Source organism: Oncorhynchus nerka, linkage group LG10 (assembly GCF_034236695.1).
Source record: "Oncorhynchus nerka isolate Pitt River linkage group LG10, Oner_Uvic_2.0, whole genome shotgun sequence".
Lineage (NCBI taxonomy): Eukaryota > Metazoa > Chordata > Actinopteri > Salmoniformes > Salmonidae > Oncorhynchus > Oncorhynchus nerka.
Window position 1 is genome coordinate 102984349 of NC_088405.1, and position 27908 is coordinate 103012256.

General features: G+C 46.2%; 1 protein-coding gene across 2 annotated transcripts in view; it reads left to right on the plus strand.

The window, feature by feature from the left end:
• Positions 1-27683, plus strand: part of LOC115116008 (transcriptional coactivator YAP1-like) — a 47965-nt gene extending 20282 nt beyond the window's left edge. Inside the window, exons 5-8 of one of the 2 annotated variants that reach the window (XM_029644501.2) lie at positions 17240-17394; positions 20004-20092; positions 20205-20305; positions 23437-27683. In XM_029644501.2, coding sequence (XP_029500361.1) covers positions 17240-17394; positions 20004-20092; positions 20205-20305; positions 23437-23585 — 494 coding nt within the window. In that variant the 3' untranslated portion in view covers positions 23586-27683. The remainder of the gene's footprint in view (positions 1-17239; positions 17395-20003; positions 20093-20204; positions 20306-23436) is intronic. The other variant, XM_029644502.2, reaches the window with a different exon arrangement.
• Positions 27684-27908: the final 225 nt, after the last annotated feature.

The window sequence follows — 27908 nt, forward strand, 5'->3', positions numbered from 1 at the left end:
CAGAGACAGCCTGCAGAGTTCTGTCATACTATCCAGGTCTGTGCCCAATCTACTGCAGAGACAGCCTGCAGAGTTCTGTCATACTATCCAGGTCTGTGCCCAATCTACTGCAGAGACAGCCTGCAGAGTTCTGTCATACTATCCAGGTCTGTGCCCAATCTACTGCAGAGACAGCCTGCAGAGTTCTGTCATACTATCCAGGTCTGTGCCCAATCTACTGCAGAGACAGCCTGCAGAGTTCTGTCATACTATCCAGGTCTGTGCCCAATCTACTGTAGAGACAGCCTGCAGAGTTCTGTCATACTATCCAGGTCTGTGCCCAATCTACTGTAGAGACAGCCTGCAGAGTTCTGTCATACTATCCAGGTCTGTGCCCAATCTACTGCAGAGACAGCCTGCAGAGTTCTGTCATACTATCCAGGTCTGTGCCCAATCTACTGTAGAGACAGCCTGCAGAGTTCTGTCATACTATCCAGGTCTGTGCCCAATCTACTGCAGAGACAGCCTGCAGAGTTCTGTCATACTATCCAGGTCTGTGCCCAATCTACTGCAGAGACAGCCTGCAGAGTTCTGTCATACTATCCAGGTCTTTGCCCAATCTACTGCAGAGACAGCCTGCAGAGTTCTGTCATACTATCCAGGTCTGTGCCCAATCTACTGCAGAGACAGCCTGCAGAGTTCTGTCATACTATCCAGGTCTTTGCCCAATCTACTGCAGAGACAGCCTGCAGAGTTCTGTCATACTATCCAGGTCTGTGCCCAATCTACTGCAGAGACAGCCTGCAGAGTTCTGTCATACTATCCAGGTCTGTGCCCAATCTACTGCAGAGACAGCCTGCAGAGTTCTGTCATACTATCCAGGTCTGTGCCCAATCTACTGCAGAGACAGCCTGCAGAGTTCTGTCATACTATCCAGGTCTGTGCCCAATCTACTGCAGAGACAGCCTGCAGAGTTCTGTCATACTATCCAGGTCTGTGCCCAATCTACTGCAGAGACAGCCTGCAGAGTTCTGTCATACTATCCAGGTCTGTACCCAATCTACTGCAGAGATAGCCTGCAGAGTTCTGTCATACTATCCAGGTCTGTGCCCAATCTACTGCAGAGACAGCCTGCAGAGTTCTGTCATACTATCCAGGTCTGTGCCCAATCTACTGCAGAGACAGCCTACAGAGTTCTGTCATACTATCCTGGTCTGTGCCCAATCTACTGCAGAGACAGCCTGCAGAGTTATGTCATACTATCCAGGTCTGTGCCCAATCTACTGCAGAGATAGCCTGCAGAGTTCTGTCATACTATCCAGGTCTGTGCCCAATCTACTGCAGAGACAGCCTGCAGAGTTCTGTCATACTATCCAGGTCTGTGCCCAATCTACTGCAGAGACAGCCTGCAGAGTTCTGTCATACTATCCAGGTCTGTGCCCAATCTACTGCAGAGACAGCCTGCAGAGTTCTGTCATACTATCCAGGTCTGTGCCCAATCTACTGCAGAGACAGCCTGCAGAGTTCTGTCATACTATCCAGGTCTGTGCCCAATCTACTGTAGCAGAGACAGCAGAGTTCTGTCATACTGCAGAGTTCTGTCATACTATCCAGGTCTGTGCCCAATCTACTGCAGAGACAGCCTACAGAGTTCTGTCATACTATCCAGGTCTGTGCCCAATCTACTGCAGAGACAGCCTGCAGAGTTCTGTCATACTATCCAGGTCTGTGCCCAATCTACTGCAGAGACAGCCTGCAGAGTTCTGTCATACTATCCAGGTCTGTGCCCAATCTACTGCAGAGACAGCCTGCAGAGTTCTGTCATACTATCCAGGTCTGTGCCCAATCTACTGTAGAGACAGCCTGCAGAGTTCTGTCATACTATCCAGGTCTGTGCCCAAACTATTTGAGCTTCTACTTTCCATCTCTCCAGAAACAAGTATCTCACTGTTGCCGCTTATTTATAGACCTCCCTCAGCCCCCAGCTGTGCCCTGGACACCATATGTGAATTGATTGCCCCCCATCTATCTTCAGAGCTCGTATTGTTAGGTGACCTAAACTTGGGACATGCTTAACCTGTCTAGGACCGCTAGCGGAACCCCCCCGCAACAGCCAGTGAAAGTGCAGGGCGCCAAATTCAAAACAACAAAAATCTCATAATTAAAATTCCTCAAGCATACAAGTATTTTACGCCATTTTAAAGATAAAATTCTCGTTAATCAGTTCAGTAGAACATGCGGTGATATTGCAGAGAGCCACATCAATTTCCGGAAATAGTCATAATGAACATTGATTAAGATATGACTATTATACATGGAACTTTAATCTGAGTACAGCCTTTAGACAACAAAGCAGCCAAAAAGATACCCGCCATTACCCAGAATGCACTCCCAGTTCCACCATAAATGTTTGATTTGTTTTGATAATGTCCATCATTTATGTCCAAATATCTTCTTTTGTCAGGGCGTTTGGTAAACAAATCCAAAAGCGCTTTCAGGTCGTGCCGAACGTCCGATGAAAAGTTAAAAAAGTTCCGTTTACAGCCCGTAGAAACATGCCAAACTAAGTATGGAATCAATCTTTAGGGGAACAGTGTCTTTAGGATGTTTTTAACATAACACTTCATTACTGTTCCAACCGGACAATTCCTTTGTCTGTACAAATGAAGTGGAACGTAGCTACCTTTCACGTGAGCGCGCCAGCCCGAGGCTGTGGCACTCTGCCAGCCCGAGGCTGTGGCACTCTGCCAGCCCGAGGCTGTGGCACTCTGCCAGCCCGAGGCTGTGGCACTCTGCCAGCCCGAGGCTGTGGCACTCTGCCAGACCACTCGCTCAAAGAGCCCTTATGACCCCCGCCTTTAGAGTAGAATCCTCAAAACAGGATCTAAATACTTTTGACATCTAGTGGAATCCTTGGGAAGTGAAACATACAGTGGGGCAAAAAAGTATTTAGTCAGCCACCAATTGTGCAAGTTCTCCCACTTAAAAAGATGAGAGGCCTGTAATTTTCATCATAGGTACACTTCAACTATGACAAATAAAATGAGAAAAAAAATCCAGAAAATCACATTGTAGGATTTTTTATGAATTTATTTGCAAATTATGGTGGAAAATAAGTATTTGGTCAATAACAAAAGTTTAGCTCAATACTTTGTTATATACCCTTTGTTGGCAATGACAAAGGACAAACGTTTTCTGTAAGTCTTCACAAGGTTTTCACACACTGTTGCTGGTATTTTGGCCCATTCCTCCATGCAGATCTCCTCTAGAGCAGTGATGTTTTGGGGCTGTTGCCGGGCAACACGGACTTTCAACTCCCTCCAAAGATGTTCTATGGGGTTGAGATCTGGAGACTGGCTAGGCCACTCCAGGACCTTGAAATGCTTCTTACGAAGCCACTCCTTCGTTGCCCAGGCGGTGTGTTTGGGATCATTATCATGCTGAAAGACCCAGCCACGTTTCATCTTCAATGCCCTTGCTGATGGAAGGAGGTTTTCACTCAAAATCTCACGATACATGGCCCCATTCATTCTTTCCTTTACACGGATCAGTCGTCCTGGTCCCTTTGCAGAAAAACAGCCCCAAAGCATGAAGTTTCCACTCCCATGCTTCACAGTAGGTATGGTGTTCTTTGGATGCAACTCAGCATTCTTTGTCCTCCAAACACGACGAGTTGAGTTTTTACCAAAAAGTTCTATTTTGGTTTCATCTGACCATATGACATTCTCCCAATCTTCTTCTGGATCATCCAAATGCTCCCTAGCAAACTTCAGACGGGCCTGGACATGTACTGGCTTAAGCAGGGGGACACGTCTGGCACTGCAAGATTTGAGTGCCTGGCTGCGTAGTGTGTTACTGATGGTAGGCTTTGTTACTTTGGTCCCAGCTCTCTGCAGGTCATTCACTAGGTCCCCCCGTGTGGTTCTGGGATTTTTGCTCACCGTTCTTGTGATCATTTTGACCCCACGGGGTGAGATCTTGCGTGGAGCCCCAGATCGAGGGAGATTATCAGTGGTATGGTATGTCTTCCATTTCCTAATAATTGCTCCCACAGTTGATTTCTTCAAACCAAGCTGCTTACCTATTGCAGATTCAGTCTTCCCAGCCTGGTGCAGGTCTACAATTTTGTTTCTGGTGTCCTTTGACAGCTCTTTGGTCTTGGCCATAGTGAAGTTTGGAGTGTGACTGTTTGAGGTTGTGGACAGGTGTCTTTTATACTGATAACAAGTGAACTACCAAACATTCTCTTTTAAATGTGACTTGTGGAATGTTGATTTGGGAGCACCCAAGATTATCACTCAGATCATACATTACGTCTGTATTGTTCTTCCGTCTGCATCTGTCTGCATTGTTACTCCATCTGCATTGTCTCTCCATCTGTATTGCCCCTCCATCTGCATTGTCTCCCCGTCTGCATTGTCTATCCATCTGCATTGTATATCCATCTGCATTGCCACTCCGCCTGCATTATCACTCCGCCTGCATTATCACTCCGCCTGCATTGTCTCTCCGCCTGCATTGTCACTCAGTCTGCATTATTTTCGCTATCTGAATTGTCACCTCGTCTGCATTGTACTCCGTCTGCATTGTTCTTCCATCTGTCTGCATTGGTTATTCGGTCTGTCTGCATTGTTCTTCCATCTGTCTGCATTGGTTATTCGGTCTGTCTGCATTGTTCTTCCATCTGTCTGCATTGGTTATTCGGTCTGTCTGCATTGTTTCTTCCCTCTGTATTGTTTTTTTCACTTGCACTTTGGCTGTGTTGTATCATTTGAGGGGTGCACATTAGGAGCAAAGATATTTGTATCATTTTACTGATTGTACCTCTGCCATAAAGGCTCGAGCTGCTGCTTTCATGGAGCGGGACACTAATCCAGACGCTTATAAGAAATCCCGCTATGCGCTCATTCGAACCATCAAACAAGCAGAGCATCAATACAACAGTAAGATTGCAGAACTTGAAAATTATTACGGATTGCAAAGGGAAACCGGAGCTGCCCAGTGACGTGAGCCTACCAGACGAGCTTAAATGCCTTTTATGCTCGCTTTGAGGCAAGCAACACTGAAGCATGCACGAGAGCACCAGCTGTTCTGGATGACTGTGTGATAACACTCTCGGTAGCCGATGTGAGCAAGACCTTTAAACAGGTCAACATTCACAAAGCCGCAGGGCCAGACGGATTACCAGGACGTGTACTCAAAGCACGCGCAAACCAACTGGAAAGTGTCTTCACTGACATTTTCAACCTCTTCCTGACCGAGTCTGTAATACCTACATGTTTCAAGCAGACCACCATAGTGCCTGTGCCCAAGGAAGCGAAGTTAACCTGTCTGAATCATTACCGCCCTGTGGCACTCACTCACTCACCCACTCATGCTTTGGATGGCTTGTCATGGCTCACATCAACAGCATCCTTCCGGACACCCTAGACCCACTCCAATTTGCATACCGCCCCAACAGATCCACAGATGACGCAATCTCAATCGCACTCCACACTGCCCTTTCTCACCTGGACGAAAGGAACACCTATGTGAGAATGCTGTTCATTGACTACAGCTCAGCGTCCTACACCATACTGCCCACGAAGCTCATCACTAAGCTAAGGACCCTGGGACTAAACACCTCTCTCGGCAACTGGATCCTGGAATTTCTGATGGGGCCGCCCCCAGGTGGTAAGGGTAGGCAACATGTCTGCCGCACTGATCCTCAACACTGGGGCCCCTCAGGAGTGTGTACTTAGTCCCCTCCTGTACTCCCTGTTCACCGACGACTGCGTGTCCAAACATGACTCCAACACCATCATTAAGTTTGCTTTCGACACAACAGTGGTAGGCCTGATCACCGACAACGATGAGACGGCCTATTGGGAGGAGGTCAGATAACTGGCTGTGTGGTGCCAGGACAACAACCTCTCCCTCAGTGTGAGCAAGACAATGGAGCTGAGCGTGGACTATAGGAACAGGCAGCCCGAACAGGTCCCCATTCTCATCAACGGGGCTGTAGTGGAGCGGATCGACAGTTTCAAGTTCCTTGGTGTCCACATCACCAACGAACTGTCATGGTCCAAACCTACCAAGACAGTTGTGAAGAGGGCACGACAAAACCTATTCCCCCTCAGGAGACTGAAAAGATTTGGCATGGGTCCCCAGATCAAGAAGTTCTACAGCTGCACCATCGAGAGCATCCTGACCTGTTGCATCACTGCCCGGTATGGCAACTGCTCGGCATCTGTAAGGCGCTACAGAGGGTAGTGCGATCGGCCCAGTACATCACTGGGGCCAAGCTTCCTGCCATCCAGGACCTATATAATAGGCGGTGTCAGAGGAAAGCCCATAAAATTGTCAGTCTCCAGTCACCCAAGTCATAGACAGTTTCCTTTGCTACCGCACGGCAAGCAGTACCGGCGAGCCAAATCTAGAACCAAAATGCTCCTTAACCTGTTGAGTGTAGGGGGTAGTATTTGATGTTTGGATGAAAAGCGTACCCAAATTAAACTGCCTATTTCTCAGGCCCAGAAGATAGAATATGCATATAATTGTCAGATTAAAATAGAAAACACTCTAAAGTTTCCAAAACGGTCAAAATATTGTGTTTGAGTATAACAGAACTGATATTGCAGGCAAAAACCTGAGGAAAATCCAACTAGGAAGTGCCTCTTATTTTGAAAGCTCCCTGTTCCATTGCATGCCTTCCCTCCATTTAAAGGGATAGCAACCAGATTCCTTTCCCTATGGCTTCCACATGGTGTAAACAGTCTTTAGACATAGTTTCAGCCTTTTATTCTGAAAAATGAGCGAGAACAATCGATTCGCGTCAGTGGATGGCTGGGTGCCAGCAGAGTTTTGCATGAGCAACAGCTTGGAGCAGACATTTTCTCTCTCTCTCCTATTGAAAAAGCTACGGTCCGGTTGAAATATTATCGATTATTTATTGTAAAAACAACCTGAGGGTTGATTATAAAAAACGTTTGACATGTTTCTACGAACTTTACGGATACTATTTGGAATTTTCTTCTGCCCCGTCGTGACCGCTTGAGCCTGTGGATTACTGAACATAACGCACCAACCAAATGGAGGTATTTTGGATATAAAAATTATCTTTATGGAACAAAAGGAACATTTATTGTGTAACTGGGAGTCTCGTGAATGCAAACATCCGAAGATCATCAAAGGTAAGCGATTCATTTTATTGCTTTTCTGGCTTTCATGACCAATCTACTTTGCTGCTAGCTGTTGGTAATGCTTTGTCTGCTGAGAGAGATGTCCTTACATAAACGCTTGGTTTGCTTTAGCTGTAAAGCTTTTTTGAAATCTGACACGCCAGGTGGATTAACAACAAGCTAAACTGTGTATTTTTAGTAATTTAATTTGAAATTGGTGCTCTGCAATTCAGCGGATGTTGACGAAAATGATCCCGCTAAAGGGATGGGTTGCGCCAAGAAGTTAACAGCTTCTACCCCCATAAGACTGCTGAACAATTAATCAAATGATCCCTGGACTATTTACATTGACCCGCCCCCCCCCCATTTGTTTTTACACTGCTGCTACTCGCTGTTTATTATCTATGCACCCCCACCTACATGTAAAAAATTACCTCAACTAACCTGTACCCCCGCACACTGACTTGGTACCGGTACCTCCTGTAAATAGCCTTGTTATTATGCGTTACTTTTTATTATTTTTTACTTTATTTGGTAAATATTTTCTTAACTCTTCTTGACCTGCACTGTTGGTTAAGGGCTAAGTAAGCATTTCACGCTAAGGTCTATACTTCGGCGCATGTGACAAATAAAGTTTGATTTGGACATGACCAGCAGGGTCACCTGGAGGGATCAGCCAATGAAGGTAAAGCCACCCAGTTGACTACATAAAAATGGTGGAAGCCTGCAATGGCGCTGCCCATGCTAATACGGTCTCATGTTCTATGGGCAACAGTAAAGATGCCCCCTTCGCCTGCATTGTCTATCCGGGTCAGTTAGTGAAAATTATTCAGACTTATGTTGTGTTACTATAACGCCCCCCTTGGGCCAATGAGTGTATTTTTGTAAAAAGAACCCATGTTCTGTCAAAATAGGGCAAGCAGGGCCGGCTTGTTCAAAGTCTGCTGGGTGACTAATTAGTAGAACATCTAATGGGCGGTGCTTGTAGGTCCTTATGGGAAACCTGTTGCTTATGAGAGGCTGCATACAGTGCATTTGGAAAGTATTCAGACCCTTTGACTTTTTCCATGTTTTGTTACTTTACAGCCTTATTCTAAAATAGATTTTGTTTTTATCCTCATCAATCTACACACAATCCCCCATAATGAAAACAGATTTTTTTGACATTTTTGCAAATGTATTAACAATAAAAAAAAAAACTGATACCTTATTTACATAAGTATTCAAAAACCAAACCATGAGGTCGAAGGAATTGTCCGTAGTGATCCGAGACAGAATTGTGTCAAGGCACAGATCCGGGGAAGGGTACCAAAACATTTCTGCAGCATTGACGGTCCCCAAGAACACAGTGGCCTCCATCATTCGTAAATGGAAGAAGTTTGGAATCACCAAGACTCTTCCTAGAGCTGACTGCCCGGCCAAACTGAGCAATCGGGGGAGAAGGGTATTGGTCAGGAAGGTGACTAAGAACCCGATAGTCACTTTGACAGAGCTCCGGAGTTCCTCTGTGGAGATGGTTGTCCTTCTGAAATGTTCTCCCATCTCTGCAGCACTCCACCAATCAGGCCTTTATGGTAGAGTGGCCAGACAGAAGCCACTCCTCAGTTAAAGGCACCTGAAGGACTCAGACAATGTGATACAAGATTCTCTGGTCTGATGAAACTAAGATTCAACTCTTTGGCCTGAATGCCAAGCATCACGTCTGGAGGAAACCTGGCACCATCCCTACGGTGAATCTTGGTGGTAGCAGCATCACGTCTGGAGGAAACCTGGCACCATCCCTACGGTGAATCTTGGTGGTAGCAGCATCATGCTGTGGGGATGTTTTTCAGAGGCAGGGACTGGGAGACTAGTCAGGATTGAGGGAAAGATGAACGGAACAAAGAACAGAGAGATCCTTGATGAAAACCTGCTCCAGAGCGCTCAGGACCTCAGACTGGGATGAACGTACCTCTTCCAACAGGACAACGGCCCTAAACACACATCCAAGACAACGCAGGAGTAGCTTCGGGACAAGTCTCTGAATGTCCTTGAGTGGCCCAGCCATAGCCCAGACTTGAAACCTGATCGAACATGAAAATCGCTGGGCAGCTAAGGTCAACATCCAATCTGACAGCGCTTGAGAGGATCTGAAGAGAATAATGGGAGAAACTCCCTAAATACAGGTGTGCCAAGCTTGTAACGTCATACCCAAGGAGACTCAAGTCTATAATTGCTGCCAAAGGTGCTTTAACAAAGCACTGAGTAAATGGTCTGAATACAAAACAGATTTTGCTTTGTCATTATGGGGTATTTTGTGTAGATTGGTGCGGGGAGAAAACAATTGAATACATTTTATAGTAAGGCTAGAACGTAACAAATCGTGGAAAAAGTCAACGGGTCTGAATGCTCTGTATATGTACAACATGTCATGACTGCAGCTCAAACACCACAGGAGATGTGCTTGTTCAAAATGAGACAGAGACAAGGAAGGAGAGACAGACGGACAGGGAAGGAGAGACAGACAGACAGGGAAGGAGAGACAGACAGACAGGGAAGGAGAGACAGACAGACAGGGAAGGAGAGACAGACAGACAGGGAAGGAGAGACAGACAGACAGGGAAGGAGAGACAGACAGACAGGGAAGGAGAGACAGACAGACAGGGAAGGAGAGACAGACAGGCAGGGAAGGAGAGACAGACAGACAGGGAAGGAGAGACAGACAGACAGGGAAGGAGAGACAGACAGACAGGGAAGGAGAGACAGACAGGCAGGGAAGGAGAGACAGACAGACAAGGAAGGAGAGACAGACGGACAGGGAAGGAGAGACAGACGGACGGGGAAGGAGAGACAGACGGACGGGGAAGGAGAGACAGACGGACGGGGAAGGAGAGACAGACGGACGGGGAAGGAGAGACAGACGGACGGGGAAGGAGAGACAGACGGACGGGGAAGGAGAGACAGACGGACGGGGAAGGAGAGACAGACGGACGGGGAAGGAGAGACAGACAGACGGGGAAGGAGAGACAGACAGACGGGGAAGGAGAGACAGACAGACGGGGAAGGAGAGACAGACAGACGGGGAAGGAGAGACAGACAGACGGGGAAGGAGAGACAGACAGACGGGGAAGGAGAGACAGACAGACGGGGAAGGAGAGACAGACAGACGGGGAAGGAGAGACAGACAGACGGGGAAGGAGAGACAGACAGACGGGGAAGGAGAGACAGACAGACGGGGAAGGAGAGACAGACAGACGGGAAAGCAGAGACAGACAGACAGGGAAGGAGAGACAGACAGACAGGGAAGCAGAGACAGACAGACAGGGAAGGAGAGACAGACAGACAGGGAAGGAGAGACAGACAGACAGGGAAGGAGAGACAGACAGGGAAGCAGAGACAGACAGACAGGGAAGGAGAGACAGACAGGGAAGCAGAGACAGACAGACAGGGAAGGAGAGACAGACAGGGAAGCTGAGAGAGACAGACAGGGAAGCTGAGAGAGACAGACAGGGAAGCAGAGACAGACAGACAGGGAAGGAGAGACAGACAGACAGGGAAGGAGAGACAGACAGACAGGGAAGGAGAGACAGACAGACAGGGAAGGAGAGACAGACAGACAGGGAAGGAGAGACAGACAGACAGGGAAGGAGAGACAGACAGACAGGGAAGGAGAGACAGACAGACAGTGAAGGAGAGACAGACAGACAGTGAAGGAGAGACAGACAGACAGTGAAGCAGAGACAGACAGACAGGGAAGGAGAGACAGACAGGGAAGCAGAGACAGACAGACAGGGAAGGAGAGACAGACAGGGAAGCAGAGACAGACAGACAGGGAAGGAGAGACAGACAGGGAAGCTGAGAGAGACAGACAGGGAAGCTGAGAGAGACAGACAGGGAAGCAGAGACAGACAGACAGGGAAGGAGAGACAGACAGACAGGGAAGGAGAGACAGACAGACAGGGAAGGAGAGACAGACAGACAGGGAAGGAGAGACAGACAGACAGGGAAGGAGAGACAGACAGACAGGGAAGGAGAGACAGACAGACAGGGAAGGAGAGACAGACAGACAGTGAAGGAGAGACAGACAGACAGTGAAGGAGAGACAGACAGACAGTGAAGGAGAGACAGACAGACAGTGAAGGAGAGACAGACAGACAGGGAAGGAGAGACAGACAGACAGGGAAGGAGAGACAGACAGACAGACAGGGAAGGAGAGACAGACAGACAGACAGGGAAGGAGAGACAGACAGACAGACAGGGAAGGAGAGACAGACAGACAGACAGACAGGGAAGGAGAGACAGACAGACAGACAGGGAAGGAGAGACAGACAGACAGACAGGGAAGGAGAGACAGACAGACAGACAGGGAAGGAGAGACAGACAGACAGACAGGGAAGGAGAGACAGACAGACAGACAGGGAAGGAGAGACAGACAGACAGACAGGGAAGCAGAGACAGACAGACAGGGAAGGAGAGACGGACAGACTGGGAAGGAGAGACGGACAGGGAGGGCGCGAGAGACGGACAGGGGGGCGCGAGAGACGGACAGGGGGGCGCGAGAGACGGACAGGGGGCGAGAGACGGACAGGGGGGCGCGAGAGACGGACAGGGAAAGAGAGAGAAACAGACAGACAGAAAGACAGGGAAGGAGAGACAGACAGACAGACAGGGAAGGAGAGACAGACAGGGAAGGAGAGACAGACGGACAGGGAAGGAGAGACAGACAGACGGGGAAGGAGAGACAGACAGACGGGGAAGGAGAGACAGACAGACGGGGAAGGAGAGACAGACAGACGGGGAAGGAGAGGCAGACAGACAAGGAAGGAGAGACAGACAGACGGGGAAGGAGAGACAGACAGACGGGGAAGGAGAGACAGACAGACAAGGAAGGAGAGACAGACAGACAAGGAAGGAGAGACAGAGACAAGGAAGGAGAGACAGACAGACAGGGAAGGAGAGACAGACAGACAGGGAAGGAGAGACAGACAGACGGGGAAGGAGAGACAGACAGACAGGGAAGGAGAGACAGACAGACAGGGAAGCAGAGACAGACAGACAGACAGGGAAGCAGAGACAGACAGACAGGGAAGGAGAGACAGACAGGGAAGGAGAGACAGACAGGGAAGGACAGACAGACGGGGAAGGAGAGACAGACAGACAAGGAAGGAGAGACAGAGACAAGGAAGGAGAGACAGACAGACGGGGAAGGAGAGACAGACAGACGGGGAAGGAGAGACAGACAGACAGGGAAGGAGAGACAGACAGACAGGGAAGGAGAGACAGACAGGGAAGCAGAGACAGACAGACAGGGAAGGAGAGACAGACAGGGAAGCAGAGACAGACAGACAGGGAAGGAGAGACAGACAGACAGGGAAGGAGAGACAGACAGACAGGGAAGGAGAGACAGACAGGGAAGCAGAGAGAGACAGACAGTGAAGGAGAGACAGACAGACAGACAGGGAAGGAGAGACAGACAGACAGACAGGGAAGGAGAGACAGACAGACAGACAGGGAAGGAGAGACAGACAGACAGACAGGGAAGGAGAGACAGACAGACAGGGAAGGAGAGACAGACAGACAGGGAAGGAGAGACAGACAGACAGGGAAGGAGAGACAGACAGACAGTGAAGGAGAGACAGACAGACAGTGAAGGAGAGACAGACAGACAGACAGGGAAGGAGAGACAGACAGACAGGGAAGGAGAGACAGACAGACAGGGAAGGAGAGACAGACAGACAGGGAAGGAAAGACAGACAGACAGGGAAGGAGAGACAGACAGACAGGGAAGGAGAGACAGACAGACAGACAGGGAAGCAGAGACAGACAGACAGGGAAGCAGAGACAGACAGACAGGGAAGGAGAGACAGACAGACATGGAAGGAGAGACAGACAGACTGGGAAGGAGAGACAGACAGGGAGGGCGCGAGAGACGGACAGGGGGGCGCGAGAGACGGACAGGGGGGCGCGAGAGACGGACAGGGGGGCGCGAGAGACGGACAGGGAGAGCGCGAGAGACGGACAGGGGGGCGCGAGAGACGGACAGGGGGGCGCGAGAGACGGACAGGGAAGGAGAGACAGACAGACAGACAGGGAAGGAGAGACAGACAGACAGACAGGGAAGGAGAGACAGACAGACAGGGAAGCAGAGACAGACAGACAGGGAAGGAGAGACAGACAGACATGGAAGGAGAGACAGACAGACTGGGAAGGAGAGACAGACAGGGAGGGCGCGACAGACGGACAGGGGGCGCGAGAGACGGACAGGGGGCGCGAGAGACGGACAGGGGGCGAGAGAGACGGACAGGGAGAGCGAGAGAGACGGACAGGGGGCGAGAGACGGACAGGGGGCGGAGAGACGGACAGGGAAGGAGAGACAGACAGACAGACAGGGAAGGAGAGACAGACGGACAGGGAAGGAGAGACAGACGGACAGGGAAGGAGAGACAGACAGACAGGGAAGGAGAGACAGACAGACAGGGAAGGAGAGACAGACAGACAGGGAAGGAGAGACAGACAGACAGGGAAGGAGAGACAGACAGACAAGGAAGGAGAGACAGACAGACAGACAGGGAAGGAGAGACAGACAGGGAAGCAGAGACAGACAGACAGGGAAGGAGAGACAGACAGACAGGGAAGGAGAGACAGACAGGGAAGCAGAGAGAGACAGGCAGAGACAGACAGACAGGGAAGGAGAGACAGACAGGGAAGGAGAGACAGACAGACAGACAGGTAAGGAGAGACAGACAGACAGACAGGGAAGGAGAGACAGACAGACAGACAGGGAAGGAGAGACAGACAGACAGGGAAGGAGAGACAGACAGACAGGGAAGTAGAGACAGACAGACAGGGAAGGAGAGACAGACAGACAGGGAAGGAGAGACAGACAGACAGTGAAGGAGAGACAGACAGACAGTGAAGGAGAGACAGACAGACAGGGAAGGAGAGACAGACAGACAGGGAAGGAGAGACAGACAGACAGGGAAGGAGAGACAGACAGACAGGGAAGGAGAGACAGACAGACAGACAGACAGACAGACAGACAGACAGACAGGGAAGGAGAGACAGACAGACAGACAGGGAAGCAGAGACAGACAGACAGGGAAGCAGAGACAGACAGACAGGGAAGGAGAGACAGACAGACAGGGAAGGAGAGACAGACAGACATGGAAGGAGAGACAGACAGACTGGGAAGGAGAGACAGACAGGGAGGGCGCGAGAGACGGACAGGGGGCGCGCGAGACAGACGGACAGGGGGCGAGAGACGGACAGGGGGCGCGAGAGACGGACAGGGGGCGCGAGAGACGGACAGGGGGCGCGAGAGACGGACAGGGGGCGCGAGAGACGGACAGGGAGAGCGCGAGAGACGGACAGGGGGCGCGAGAGACGGACAGGGGGCGCGAGAGACGGACAGGGGGGCGCGAGAGACGGACAGGGAAGGAGAGACAGACAGACAGACAGACAGACAGACAGGGAAGGAGAGACAGACAGACAGACAGACAGGGAAGGAGAGACAGACAGACAGACAGACAGGGAAGGAGAGACAGACGGACAGGGAAGGAGAGACAGACAGACAGGGAAGGAGAGACAGACAGACAGGGAAGGAGAGACAGACAGACAGGGAAGGAGAGACAGACAGACAGGGAAGGAGAGACAGACAGACAGGGAAGGAGAGACAGACAGACAAGGAAGGAGAGACAGACAGACAAGGAAGGAGAGACAGACAGACAGGGAAGGAGAGACAGACAGACAGGGAAGGAGAGACAGACCGACAGGGAAGGAGAGACAGACCGACAGGGAAGGAGAGACAGACAGACAGGGAAGGAGAGACAGACAGACAGGGAAGGAGAGACAGACAGACAGGGAAGGAGAGACAGACAGACAGGGAAGGAGAGACAGACAGACAGACAGGGAAGGAGAGACAGACAGACAGACAGACAGGGAAGGAGAGACAGACAGACAGACAGACAGGGAAGGAGAGACAGACAGACAGACAGGGAAGGAGAGACAGACAGACAGACAGGGAAGGAGAGACAGACAGACAGACAGGGAAGGAGAGACAGACAGACAGACAGGGAAGGAGAGACAGACAGACAGACAGGGAAGGAGAGACAGACAGACAGACAGACAGGGAAGGAGAGACAGACAGACAGACAGGGAAGGAGAGACAGACAGACAGACAGACAGGGAAGGAGAGACAGACAGACAGGGAAGGAGAGACAGACAGACAGGGAAGGAGAGACAGACAGACAGACAGACAGACAGGGAAGGAGAGACAGACAGACAGGGAAGGAGAGACAGACAGACAGGGAAGGAGAGACAGACAGACAGACAGGGAAGGAGAGACAGACAGACAGGGAAGGAGAGACGGACAGGGGGGCGCGAGAGACAGACAGGCAGACGGACAGACAGGGAAGGAGAGACAGACAAACAGACAGGGAGGGAAGGAGAGAGACAGGGAGGGAAGGAGAGACGGAGGGAGGGCGCGAGAGACTGAGGGAGGGAGGGCGCGAGAGACTGAGGGAGGGAGGGCGCGAGAGACTGAGGGAGGGAGGGCGCAAGAGACTGACGGAGGGAGGGAGGGAGGGAGCGAGCGAGAGACGGAGGGAGCGAGAGACCGAAACAGAGAGGGAGAGTTGCCTCAAGGCCAGAGAGAACAGTCTGGTTAAACAGGAACAACTGGTAGATAAGACACTCCCTAACAGTCACACACACCCTGACACTGTCTCCCTCCCTAACATTAACCCCTGACCCTGTCTCCCTCTCTAACATTAACCCCTGTCTCCCTGTCTAACATTAACCCCTGACCCTGTCTCCCGCCCTAACATTAATCCCTGACCCGGTCTCCCTCCCTACCATTAACCCCTGACCTGGTCTTCTTCCCTGACCCTGTCTCCCTCTCTAACATTAACCCCTGACCCTGTCTCCCTCCCTAACATTAATCCCTGACCCTGTCTCCCTCTCTAACATTAACCCCTGACCCTGTCTCCCTCCCTAACATTAATCCCTGACCCGGTCTCCCTCCCTACCATTAACCCCTGACCTGGTCTTCTTCCCTGACCCTGTCTCCCTCTCTAACATTAACCCCTGACCCTGTCTCCCTCTCTAACATTAACCCCTGACCCTGTCTCCCTCCCTAACATTAATCCCTGACCCTGTCTCCCTCTCTAACATTAACCCCTGACCCTGTCTCCCTCCCTAACATTAATCCCTGACCCTGTCTCCTTCCCTAACATTAATCCCTGACCCTGTCTCCCTCCCTAACATTAATCCCTGACCCTGTCTCCTTCCCTAACATTAATCCCTGACCCTGTCTCCCTCCCTAACATTAATCCCTGACCCTGTCTCCTTCCCTAACATTAATCCCTGACCCTGTCTCCCTCCCTAACATTAATCCCTGACCCTGTCTCCTTCCCTAACATTAATCCCTGACCCTGTCTCCCTCCCTAACATTAATCCCTGACCCTGTCTCCCTCCCTAACATTAATCCCTGACCCTGTCTCCCTCCCTAACATTAATCCCTGACCCTGTCTCCCTCCCTGACCCTGTCTCCCTCCCTAACATTAACCCCTGACCCTGTCTCCCTCCCTAACATTAACCCCTGACCCTGTCTCCCTCTCTAACATTAACCCCTGACCCTGTCTCCCTCCCTAACATTAATCCCTGACCCGGTCTCCCTCTCTAACATTAATCCCTGACCCTGTCTCCCTCTCTAACATTAACCCCTGACCCGGTCTCCCTCTCTAACATTAACCCCTGACCCTGTCTCCCTCCCTAACATTAATCCCTGACCCTGTCTCCCTCCCTAACATTAATCCCTGACCCTGTCTCCCTCTCTAACATTAACCCCTGACCCTGTCTCCTCCCTAACATTAATCCCTGACCCTGTCTCCCTCCCTAACATTAACCCCTGACCCTGTCTCCCTCTCTAACATTAACCGCTGACCTGGTCTTCTTCCCTACCATTAACCCTGACCTGGTCTTCTTCCCTAACATTAACCCTGACCTGGTCTTCTTCCCTACCATTAACCCTGACCTTGTCTCCCTCCCTGACATTAACCTGACCCTCTCTCCCTCCCTGACCCTGTCTCCCTCCCTAACCTCTGACCCTGTCCTCCCTCCAGTCCAGAGTGCTGTAGCCCAGGTGAAGCCCTCAACCCTGACTTCTGATCCGGTTGGCATTGCGACAGTGGTAACCAAGCGCAGGCAGCAGCTGCAGGTGGAGAAGGACAGGCTGAGGCGGAAACAACAGGACCTGGCCCGTCCAATCAGAGTACAGGTCAGGGGTCAAACACACTGGAATATATATGGATATTATGTTCTATACTGTGCCTTCAGAAAGTATTCACACCCCTTGACTTACCACATTTTATTACAAAGTGGGTTAAATGCATTTCATTGTCTTTAAAATAAATGTTATGTCAACAATCTACACAAAATACTCTGTCAAAGTGGAACAAAAATTCGAACATTTGTAAAACATTTATGAAAAATAAAACACTTATATATACACTATATATACAGAAGTATGTGGACACCCTTCAAAACAGTGGATTCTATTTCAGCCACACCTGGTACTGACAGGTGTATACAATTGAGCACACAGCCATGCAATCTCCATAGACAAACATTGGCCAAACCCAGATTTGTCCGTCGGACTGCCAGAGGCAATTTGGAACTCGGTAGTGAGTGTTGCAACTGAGGACAGATGTTTTTACACGCCACACACTTCAGCGGTCCTGTCCTGTGAGCTTATGTGGCCTACGGCTGAGCCGTTGTTGCTCCGAGATGTTTCCACTTCACAATAACAGCACTAATAACTGACGGGGCAGCTCTAGTAGCGCCGAAATTTGAAGAACTGACTTGTTGGAAAGGTGGCATCCTAAGACGGTGTCATTTTGAAAGTCACTGAGCTCTTCAGTAAGGCCATTCTACATTCAAAATGGCACCGTCTTAGGATGCCACCTTTCCAACAAGTCAGTTCTTCTAGAGCTGCCCCGTCAGTTATTAGTGTTATTGTGAAGTGGAAAGTGTAGTCCGGTGGAAATTTGTCCTTTGGTCTGGAGTCCAAATTGAAGATTTTTGGTTCCAACCGCCGTGTCTTTGTAAGACGCAGAGTAGGTGAACGGATTATTACATTTTACATGTTTTATTTCACCTTTATTTAACCAGGTAGGCCAGTTGCTGGAGAGATGGTTGTCCTTCTGGTTCTCCCATTTCCACAGAACTCTGGTAGAGTGACCATTGTGTTCTTGGACACCTCCCGAACCAAGGCCCTTCTCCCTTGATTGCTCAGTGTGGCTGGGTGTTCAGCTCTAGGAAGAGTCTTGGTGGTTCCAAACTTCTTCCATTTCAGAATGATGGAGGCCACTGTGTTCTTAGGGACCTTCAATGCTGCAGAATGATGGAGGCCACTGTGTTCTTAGGGACCTTCAATGCTGCAGAATGATGGAGGCCACTGTGTTCTTAGGGACCTTCAATGCTGCAGAATGATGGAGGCCACTGTGTTCTTAGGGACCTTCAATGCTGCAGAATGATGGAGGCCACTGTGTTCTTAGGGACCTTCAATGCTGCAGAATGATGGAGGCCACTGTGTTCTTAGGGACCTTCAATGCTGCAGAATGATGGATGTGTTCTTAGGGACCTTCAATGCTGCAGAATGATGGAGGCCACTGTGTTCTTAGGGACCTTCAATGCTGCAGAATGATGGAGGCCACTGTGTTCTTAGGGACCTTCAATGCTGCAGAATGATGGAGGCCACTGTGTTCTTGGGGACCTTCAATGCTGCAGAATGATGGAGGCCACTGTGTTCTTAGGGACCTTCAATGCTGCAAAAAAACGTGGTACCCTTCCCCAGATCGGGGCGGCAGGTAGCCTAGTGGTTAGAGCGTTGGGCCAGTAACCGAAAGGTTGCTAGATCGAATCCCTGAGCTGACAAGGTAAAAATCTGTCGTTCTGCCCCTGAACAAGGCGGTTAACCCACTGTTCCTAGGCCGTCATTGAAAATAAGAATTTGTTCTTAACTGACTTGCCTAGTGAAATAAAGGTAAACACAATCAACACAATCCAGTCTCAGAGCTCTATATACAATTCCTTCGACCTCATGGCTTGGTTTTTGCTCTGACATGCACTGTCAACTGTGGGATCTTAAGTAGACAGGTGTGTGTCTTTCCAAATCATGTCCAATTAATTGAATTTACCACAAGTGGACTCCAATCAAGTTGTAGAAACATCTCAAGGATGATCAATGGAAACAGGATGCACCTGAGCTCATTTTCGTGTCTGATAGCAAAGGGTCTGAATACTTATGTAAATAAGTAATACATTTGCAAAAATGTCTTAAAACCTGTTTTCACTTTGTCATTATGGAGGTATTGTGGGTAGATTGATGAAGGAAAATAATGATTATAATCAATTTTAGAATTTAGCTGTAACAACTAAATGAATACTTTTCGAATGCACTGTATATGTGTGGGTAAATATGTTGGGTGTTATTTATTTAATATGTTGGGTGTTATTTATTTAATATGTTGGGTGTTATTTATTTAATATGTTGGGTGTTATTTATTTAATATGTTGGGTGTTATTTATTTAATATGTTGGGTGTTATTTATTAAATATGTTGGGTGTTATTTATTTAATATGTTGGGTGTTATTTATTTAATATGTTGGGTGTTATTTATTTAATATGTTGGGTGTTATTTATTAAATATGTTGGGTGTTATTTATTTAATATGTTGGGTGTTATTTATTTAATATGTTGGGTGTTATTTATTAAATATGTTTTTATTGTGACAGCAAAGTACCAGCAGAGTTTTTAATATTAGTTGTTTTTACAGAACCAATAATAATAATAAAGTAAACCAGTAATAAATAATCAATCAATAGTGTAACCCGTGTCAGGATGTGGCGGTGAGGAGCGGACTGGAGCATGATGGGAAAATGAGGAACAACCATGTAGACCCCGCCCTCAACGGGTGAGCCTGTCTGCCTTCGTGTCTGTGTGCATGTGGAGGTATACGCTTCCCAAACAAATATGTGTGCGTTTTAGCCAATATTACAACTGTGTGTGTTGGTCACTGCTTGTAGGGCCCACTCCCGTAACCAGAGTACTGACAGTGGTCTGAGTGTCAGCAGCTTCACACGGACACCTGATGACCTGCTGAACACTGTGGAACTCATGGATACAGGTAAGACACACACACACCTTGGTTTAAATTGGACTATTTTAAAGGGAAAATAACCTAATCAAATGTTATTTGTCACTTCGTAAACAACAGGTGTAGACTAACAGTGTAATGCTTGTTAAACAACAGGTGTAGACTAACAACAACAGGTGTAGACTAACAACAACAGGTGTAGACTAACAACAACAGGTGTAGACTAACAACAACAGGTGTAGACTAACAACAACAGGTGTAGACTAACAACAACAGGTGTAGACTAACAACAACAGGTGTAGACTAACAACAACAGGTGTAGACTAACAGTGAAATGCTTGGTAAACAACAGGTGTAGACTAACAACAACAGGTGTAGACTAACAACAACAGGTGTAGACTAACAACAACAGGTGTAGACTAACAGTGAAATGCTTGTTAAACAACAGGTGTAGACTAACAACAACAGGTGTAGACTAACAACAACAGGTGTAGACTAACAACAACAGGTGTAGACTAACAACAACAGTAGACTAACAACAACAGGTGTAGACTAACAACAACAGGTGTAGACTAACAACAACAGGTGTAGACTAACAACAACAGGTGTAGACTAACAGGTGTAGACTAACAGTGAAATGCTTGGTAAACAACAGGTGTAGACTAACAACAACAGGTGTAGACTAACAACAACAGGTGTAGACTAACAACAACAGGTGTAGACTAACAGTGAAATGCTTGTTAAACAACAGGTGTAGACTAACAACAACAGGTGTAGACTAACAACAACAGGTGTAGACTAACAACAACAGGTGTAGACTAACAACAACAGGTGTAGACTAACAACAACAGGTGTAGACTAACAGTGAAATGCTTGGTAAACAACAGGTGTAGACTAACAACAACAGGTGTAGACTAACAGTGAAATGCTTGGTAAACAACAGGTGCAGACTAACAGTGTAATGCTTGGTAAACAACAGGTGTAGACTAACAGTGAAATGCTTGTTAAACAACAGGTGTAGATTAACAGTGGAATGCTTGGTAAACATGTATATATACTGACAGGTTACCATAGTTACATTAATATATACTGACAGGTTACCATAGTCACATTAATATATACTGACAGGTTACCATAGTCACATTAATATACACTGACAGGTTACCATAGTTACATTAATATATACTGACAGGTTACCATAGTCACATTAATATATACTGACAGGTTACCATAGTTACATTAATATATACTGACAGGTTACCATAGTTACATTAATATATACTGACAGGTTACCATAGTTACATTAATATATACTGACAGGTTACCATAGTTACATTAATATATACTGACAGGTTACCATAGTCACATTAATATATACTGATAGGTTACCATAGTTACATTAATATATACTGACAGGTTACCATAGTCACATTAATATATACTGACAGGTTACCATAGTCACATTAATATATACTGACAGGTTACCATAGTCACATCAATATATACTGACAGGTTACCATAGTCACATTAATATATACTGACAGGTTACCATAGTTACATTAATATATACTGACAGGTTACCATAGTCACATTAATATATACTGACAGGTTACCATAGTCACATTAATATATACTGACAGGTTACCATAGTCACATTAATATATACTGACAGGTTACCATAGTCACATTAATATATACTGACAGGTTACCATAGTTACATTAATATATACTGACAGGTTACCATAGTCACATTAATATATACTGACAGGTTACCATAGTTACATTAATATATACTGACAGGTTACCATAGTCACATTAATATATACTGACAGGTTACCATAGTCACATTAATATATACTGACAGGTTACCATAGTCACATTAATATATACTGACAGGTTACCATAGTCACATTAATATATACTGACAGGTTACCATAGTCACATTAATATATACTGACAGGTTACCATAGTTACATTAATATATACTGACAGGTTACCATAGTCACATTAATATATACTGACAGGTTACCATAGTCACATTAATATATACTGACAGGTTACCATAGTCACATTAATATATACTGACAGGTTACCATAGTTACATTAATATATACTGACAGGTTACCATAGTCACATTAATATATACTGACAGGTTACCATAGTCACATTAATATATACTGACAGGTTACCATAGTCACATTAATATATACTGACAGGTTACCATAGTCACATTAATATATACTGACAGGTTACCATAGTCACATTAATATATACTGACAGGTTACCATAGTCACATTAATATATACTGACACCTGGAGGTTACCATAGTTACATTAATATATACTGACAGGTTACCATAGTCACATTAATATATACTGACAGGTTACCATAGTCACATTAATATATACTGACAGGTTACTACCATAGTCACATTAATATATACTGACACCTGGAGGTTACCATAGTCACATTTAATATTCACTGACAGGTTACCATAGTTACAATAATATACACTGACAGGTTACCATAGTCACATTTAATATTCACTGACAGGTTACCATAGTTACAATAATATACACTGAGTGTACAAAACATTAAGAACACTCTTTCCATGACATTGACTGACCAGGTGAAAACTATGATCCCTTATTGATGTCCCTTGTTACATCCACTTCAATCAGTGTAGATGAAGGGGAGGAGACCAGTTAAAGAAGGATTTATAAGCCTTGAGACAATTGAGACAATGATTGTGTCTGTGTGACATTCAGAGGGTGAATGGGCAAGACAAAATATTGAAGTGCCTTAGAAAAGGGTATGGTAGTAGGTGCCAGGCTGGGTTTTCCACACTCAACAGTTTCCTGTGTGTATCAAGAATGGTCCACCACCCAAAGGACAGCCAGCCAACCTCACACAACTGTGGGAAGCATTTGTAGTCAACATAGGCCAGCATCCCTGTGGAAGGCTTTCCACACCTTGTAGTGTCCATTCCCTGACGATTTGAGGCTTTTTTGAGGGCAAAAGGGGGCTGCAACTCACTATTAGGAAGGTGTTGTTCATTTGTTGTACTCTGTGTAAATGAATGCACTCAATCTCTGGGGTTACATCTTGGAGCTCTAGCAACATCCACAACATCCTAATGACTGTATTATGTGCTGTGATAGGTGACTCTGGAGCAGGCCAGCCAATGGCATTCCTGGAGGCAGGCCCAGGGGTGTGCATGGCTACCGATGGGGAGGAGCTAATGCCCAGCATCCAGGAAGCCCTGAGCTCAGACCTCCTGAGTGACATGGATACTGTTCTCTGGTTATAGACACACACTATAGATACACACACACTATAGTCACACACACACATACACTCTAGACACACGCACACACAATATAGACACACCTACCTGGCTATAGACTCTACACAACAGTAGTACATAATGAACTGACTTGATGGGTTATAGACTACACAACAGGGAACGAGACTCAGACTCTGCCCCTCCACTTCCTCTCCTGTCTGTTACCTGTCTTCCTTGAACTTAGCTGGCCACTGATTGGCTGGTTTCCCAGGATGTAACCCAGTAGACACTGTGGCCCTTGACGACAGGAGATATAGCGATACATGATGTGGTACTGAGGAGACACTGTGGCCCTTGACGACAGGAGATAGAGCGATACATGATGTGGTACTGAGGAGACACTGTGGCCCTTGACGACAGGAGATAGGGAGATACATTATGTGGTACTGAGGAATGTGGCTAGTGTTTTCTTCCTCGATCTCTCCCTCTCTCCTCCCTCTCTCCTTCCCCCTCTCCTCTCCCTCCTCCTTTCTCCCTCCCTCCTTCCCTTTCCCAGGAGAGAGAATCTTCAGTTTGCCTTTCATCCCTGTATACCTCACACCTGCCTTCCCATAAGTATGTATCTTTGTTAGTTATGCCCACATATATCAACAAACAATCTTCTTTATAAGTGGTACAATTTCTCAACAACGTGTTGTTTAACTTGCAGGCTGCTAAATTGTGAGGCACGAGAGATTAACAGAATATTCCTCCACATCAGCAGTTGTAATAGAATTGACCAGTTATAACGTCCATCCAGAACCTTCCTAAAGTATTCACACCCCTTGACTTATTCCACATTTTGTCGTGTTGCCATGTGGGATTAAAATGGATCTACACAACATACTCAGTAATGTCAAAGTGGAAGATTTTGACATTAGGTACATTTGAAGTTGGAAGTTTACATACACTTAGGTTGGAGTCATTAAAACTAGTTTACATACACTTAGGTTGGAGTCATTAAAACTAGTTTACATACACTTAGGTTGGAGTCATTAAAACTAGTCTACATACACTGATGTTGGAGTCATTAAAACTAGTCTACATACACTTAGGTTGGAGTCATTAAAACTAGTCTACATACACTTAGGTTGGAGTCATTAAAACTAGTTTACATACACTTAGGTTGGAGTCATTAAAACTAGTTTACATACACTCAGGTTGGAGTCATTAAAACTAGTCTACATACACTTAGGTTGGAGTCATTAAAACTAGTCTACATACACTTAGGTTGGAGTCATTAAAACTAGTTTACATACACTCAGGTTGGAGTCATTAAAACTAGTTTACATACACTCAGGTTGGAGTCATTAAAACTAGTTTACATACACTCAGGTTGGAGTCATTAAAACTAGTCTACATACACTTAGGTTGGAGTCATTAAAACTAGTTTACATACACTTAGGTTGGAGTCATTAAAACTAGTTAACATACACTTAGGTTGGAGTCATTAAAACTTGTTTTTCAACTACTCCACAAATTTCTTTTTAACAAACTATAGTTTTGGCAAGTCGGTTAGGACATCTACTTTGTGCATGACACAAGTAATTTTTCCAACAATTGCTTACAGACAGATTATTTCACTTATAATTCACTGTGTCACAATTCCAGTGGGTCAGAAGTTTGCATACACTAAGTTGACTGTGCCTTTAAACAGCTTGGAAAATTCCAGAAAAATGATGTCATGGCTTTTGAATCTTCTGATAGGCTAATTGACATCATTTGAATCAATTGGAGAGCTTCTGATTGGAGGTGTACCTGTGGATGTATTTCAAGGCCTACCTTCAAACTCAGTGCCTCTTTGCTTGACATCATGGGAAAATTAAAATAAATCAGCCAAGACCTCAGAAAAAAAATTGTAGACCTTCACAAGTCTGGTTCATCCTTGGGAGCAATTTCCAAACGCCTGAAGGTACCACATTCATCTGTACAAACAATAGTACACAAGTATAAACACCATGGGACCACGCAGCCATCATATCGCTCAGGAAGGAGACGCGTTCTGTCTCCTAGAGATTAATGTACTTTGGTGCAAAATGTGCAAATCAATCCCAGAACAACAGCAAAGGACCTTGTGAAGATGCTGGAGGAAACAGGTACAAAGTATCTATCCACAGTAAAATGAGTCCTATGGACAAGTTTTCCTCTAGAACTTTGCCTGTGCTTAGCTCTATTCTGTTTCATTTACCTTAAAAAAAACTCCCTAGTCCTTGCCGATGACAAGCATACCCATAACATGATGCAGCCACCGCCATGCTTGAAAATATTAAGTGCTGGATTTACCCCAAACATAACACTTTGTATTCAGGACTTAAGGTTAATTTCTTTGCCATATTTATATTTATAGTTTTACATTAGTGCCTTACAGGATGCATGTTTGGAATATTTTTATTCTGTACAGGCTTCCTTCCTTTCACTTTGTCATTTATGTTAATATTGTGGAGTAACTACAATTGTTGATCCATCTTCAGTCAGGGACATCCATCCTCCTATCACAGCTATTAAACTCTAATTGTTTTAAAGTCACCATTGGCCTCATGGTGAAATCTCTGAGTGCTTTGCTCCCTCTCTGGCAACTGAGTTCAGAAGGGCGCCTGTATCTTTGTAGTGACTGGATGTATTGATACACCATCCAAAATGTAATTAATAACTTCACCATGCTTTTTTAAATTTGGGGCGGCAGGGTAGCCTAGTGGTTAGAGTGTTGGACTAGTAACCGAAAGGTTGCAAGTTCAAATCCCCGAGCTGACAAGGTACAAATCTGTTGTTCTGCCCCTGAACAGGCAGTTAACCCACTGTTCCTAGGCCGTCATTGAAAATAAGAATTTGTTCTTAACTGACTTGCCTAGTAAAATAGTTTTTTTTGTTTTTTTTGTTACCCATCTACCAATAGGAGCCCTTCTATGCGAGGCACTGGAAAACCTCCCTGGTCTTTGTGGTTAAATCTGTGTTTGAAATTCACTGCTCGACTGAGGGACTTTACAAATAACTGTGTGTGAGGTACAGAGATGGGCTAGTCATTTACAAATCATGTTAAACACTATTATTGTACACAGAGTGAGTCCATGCAACTTATTTTGTGACTTGTTAAGAACATTTTTAATACTGAACATATGTAGGCTTGCCATAACAAAAGGGTTGAATACTTATTGACCTTTCAGCTTTTTATTTTGTATTAATTTGTAAAACATGCTAAAAACATAATTCCACTTTGATGTTATGGGATATTGTGTGTAGACCAGTGACAAAACATTACATTTTAATCCATTTAGAATTCAGTCTGTAAAACAAGAAAATGTGGAGAAAGTCAAGAGGTGTCAATACTTGTATGTATTTGTATGTAGCTATAATAATGGGACAGAATGTTACATCAGTCTGGGACAGTTAGGCTGCGTTTACACAGGCAGCCCAGTTCTGATACTTTTTCCACTAATTGGTCTTTTGACCAATCACACCTGATGTTATCATAGATCTTTTTCAGAGATGATCTGATTGGTCAAAAGACCAATTAGTGAGAAAAAAAATATCAGAAATGGGCTGCCTGTGTAAACACTGCCTTAACACACAACCCTACAGAACACACACACACCATGTAAATTAAAGCAAACCTATTATGCATGATGCTATGTGTTTTATAATACAGTATTGATGCTAGGTGTTTTATAATACAGTATTGATGCTAGGTGTATGGAACTCTATTTCCTGTCTGTTGTTCTGTTTCTCTGCCTGTAGTCTGTCCATAGTATGTCTGTCCATCGTATGTTTGTCTGTCTAGTCTGTCTGTCTGTCTGTCTGCCTGTAGTCTGTCCATAGTATGTCTGTCCATCGTATGTTTGTCTGTCTAGTCTGTCTGTCTGTCTGTCTGCCTGTAGTCTGTCCATCGTATGTTTGTCTGTCTAGTCTGTCTGTCTGCCTGTAGTCTGTGTATCACCTTAGAACAACTCAATAATAACTGATACTCAGAACTATTATTTAGTATTTTGATCATGTTTATATATGCATGTGTTTTCAAATGCAGTTCATCTTTATATTTGTGTAATCATTTTTAAACCAAGCTATAGTAGAATAAACTTTGACAATCTGTTCTTGTTGATATTCATGCTTTTATTGGCAGGAGCCTAATCATCAGACACTTTGGTAACCCTTCAAGTTGTTGTTGTTTTGTGGGTATTTTTATTGGGTGAACAGCCAGATCAGACATCAGTATATCCCAAGTGGCATAATGAATGGTTCACTGCAGCTCAATGACTCAATCTACAAGGCTTCATAATGAATGGTTCACTGCAGCTCAATGACTCAATCTACAAG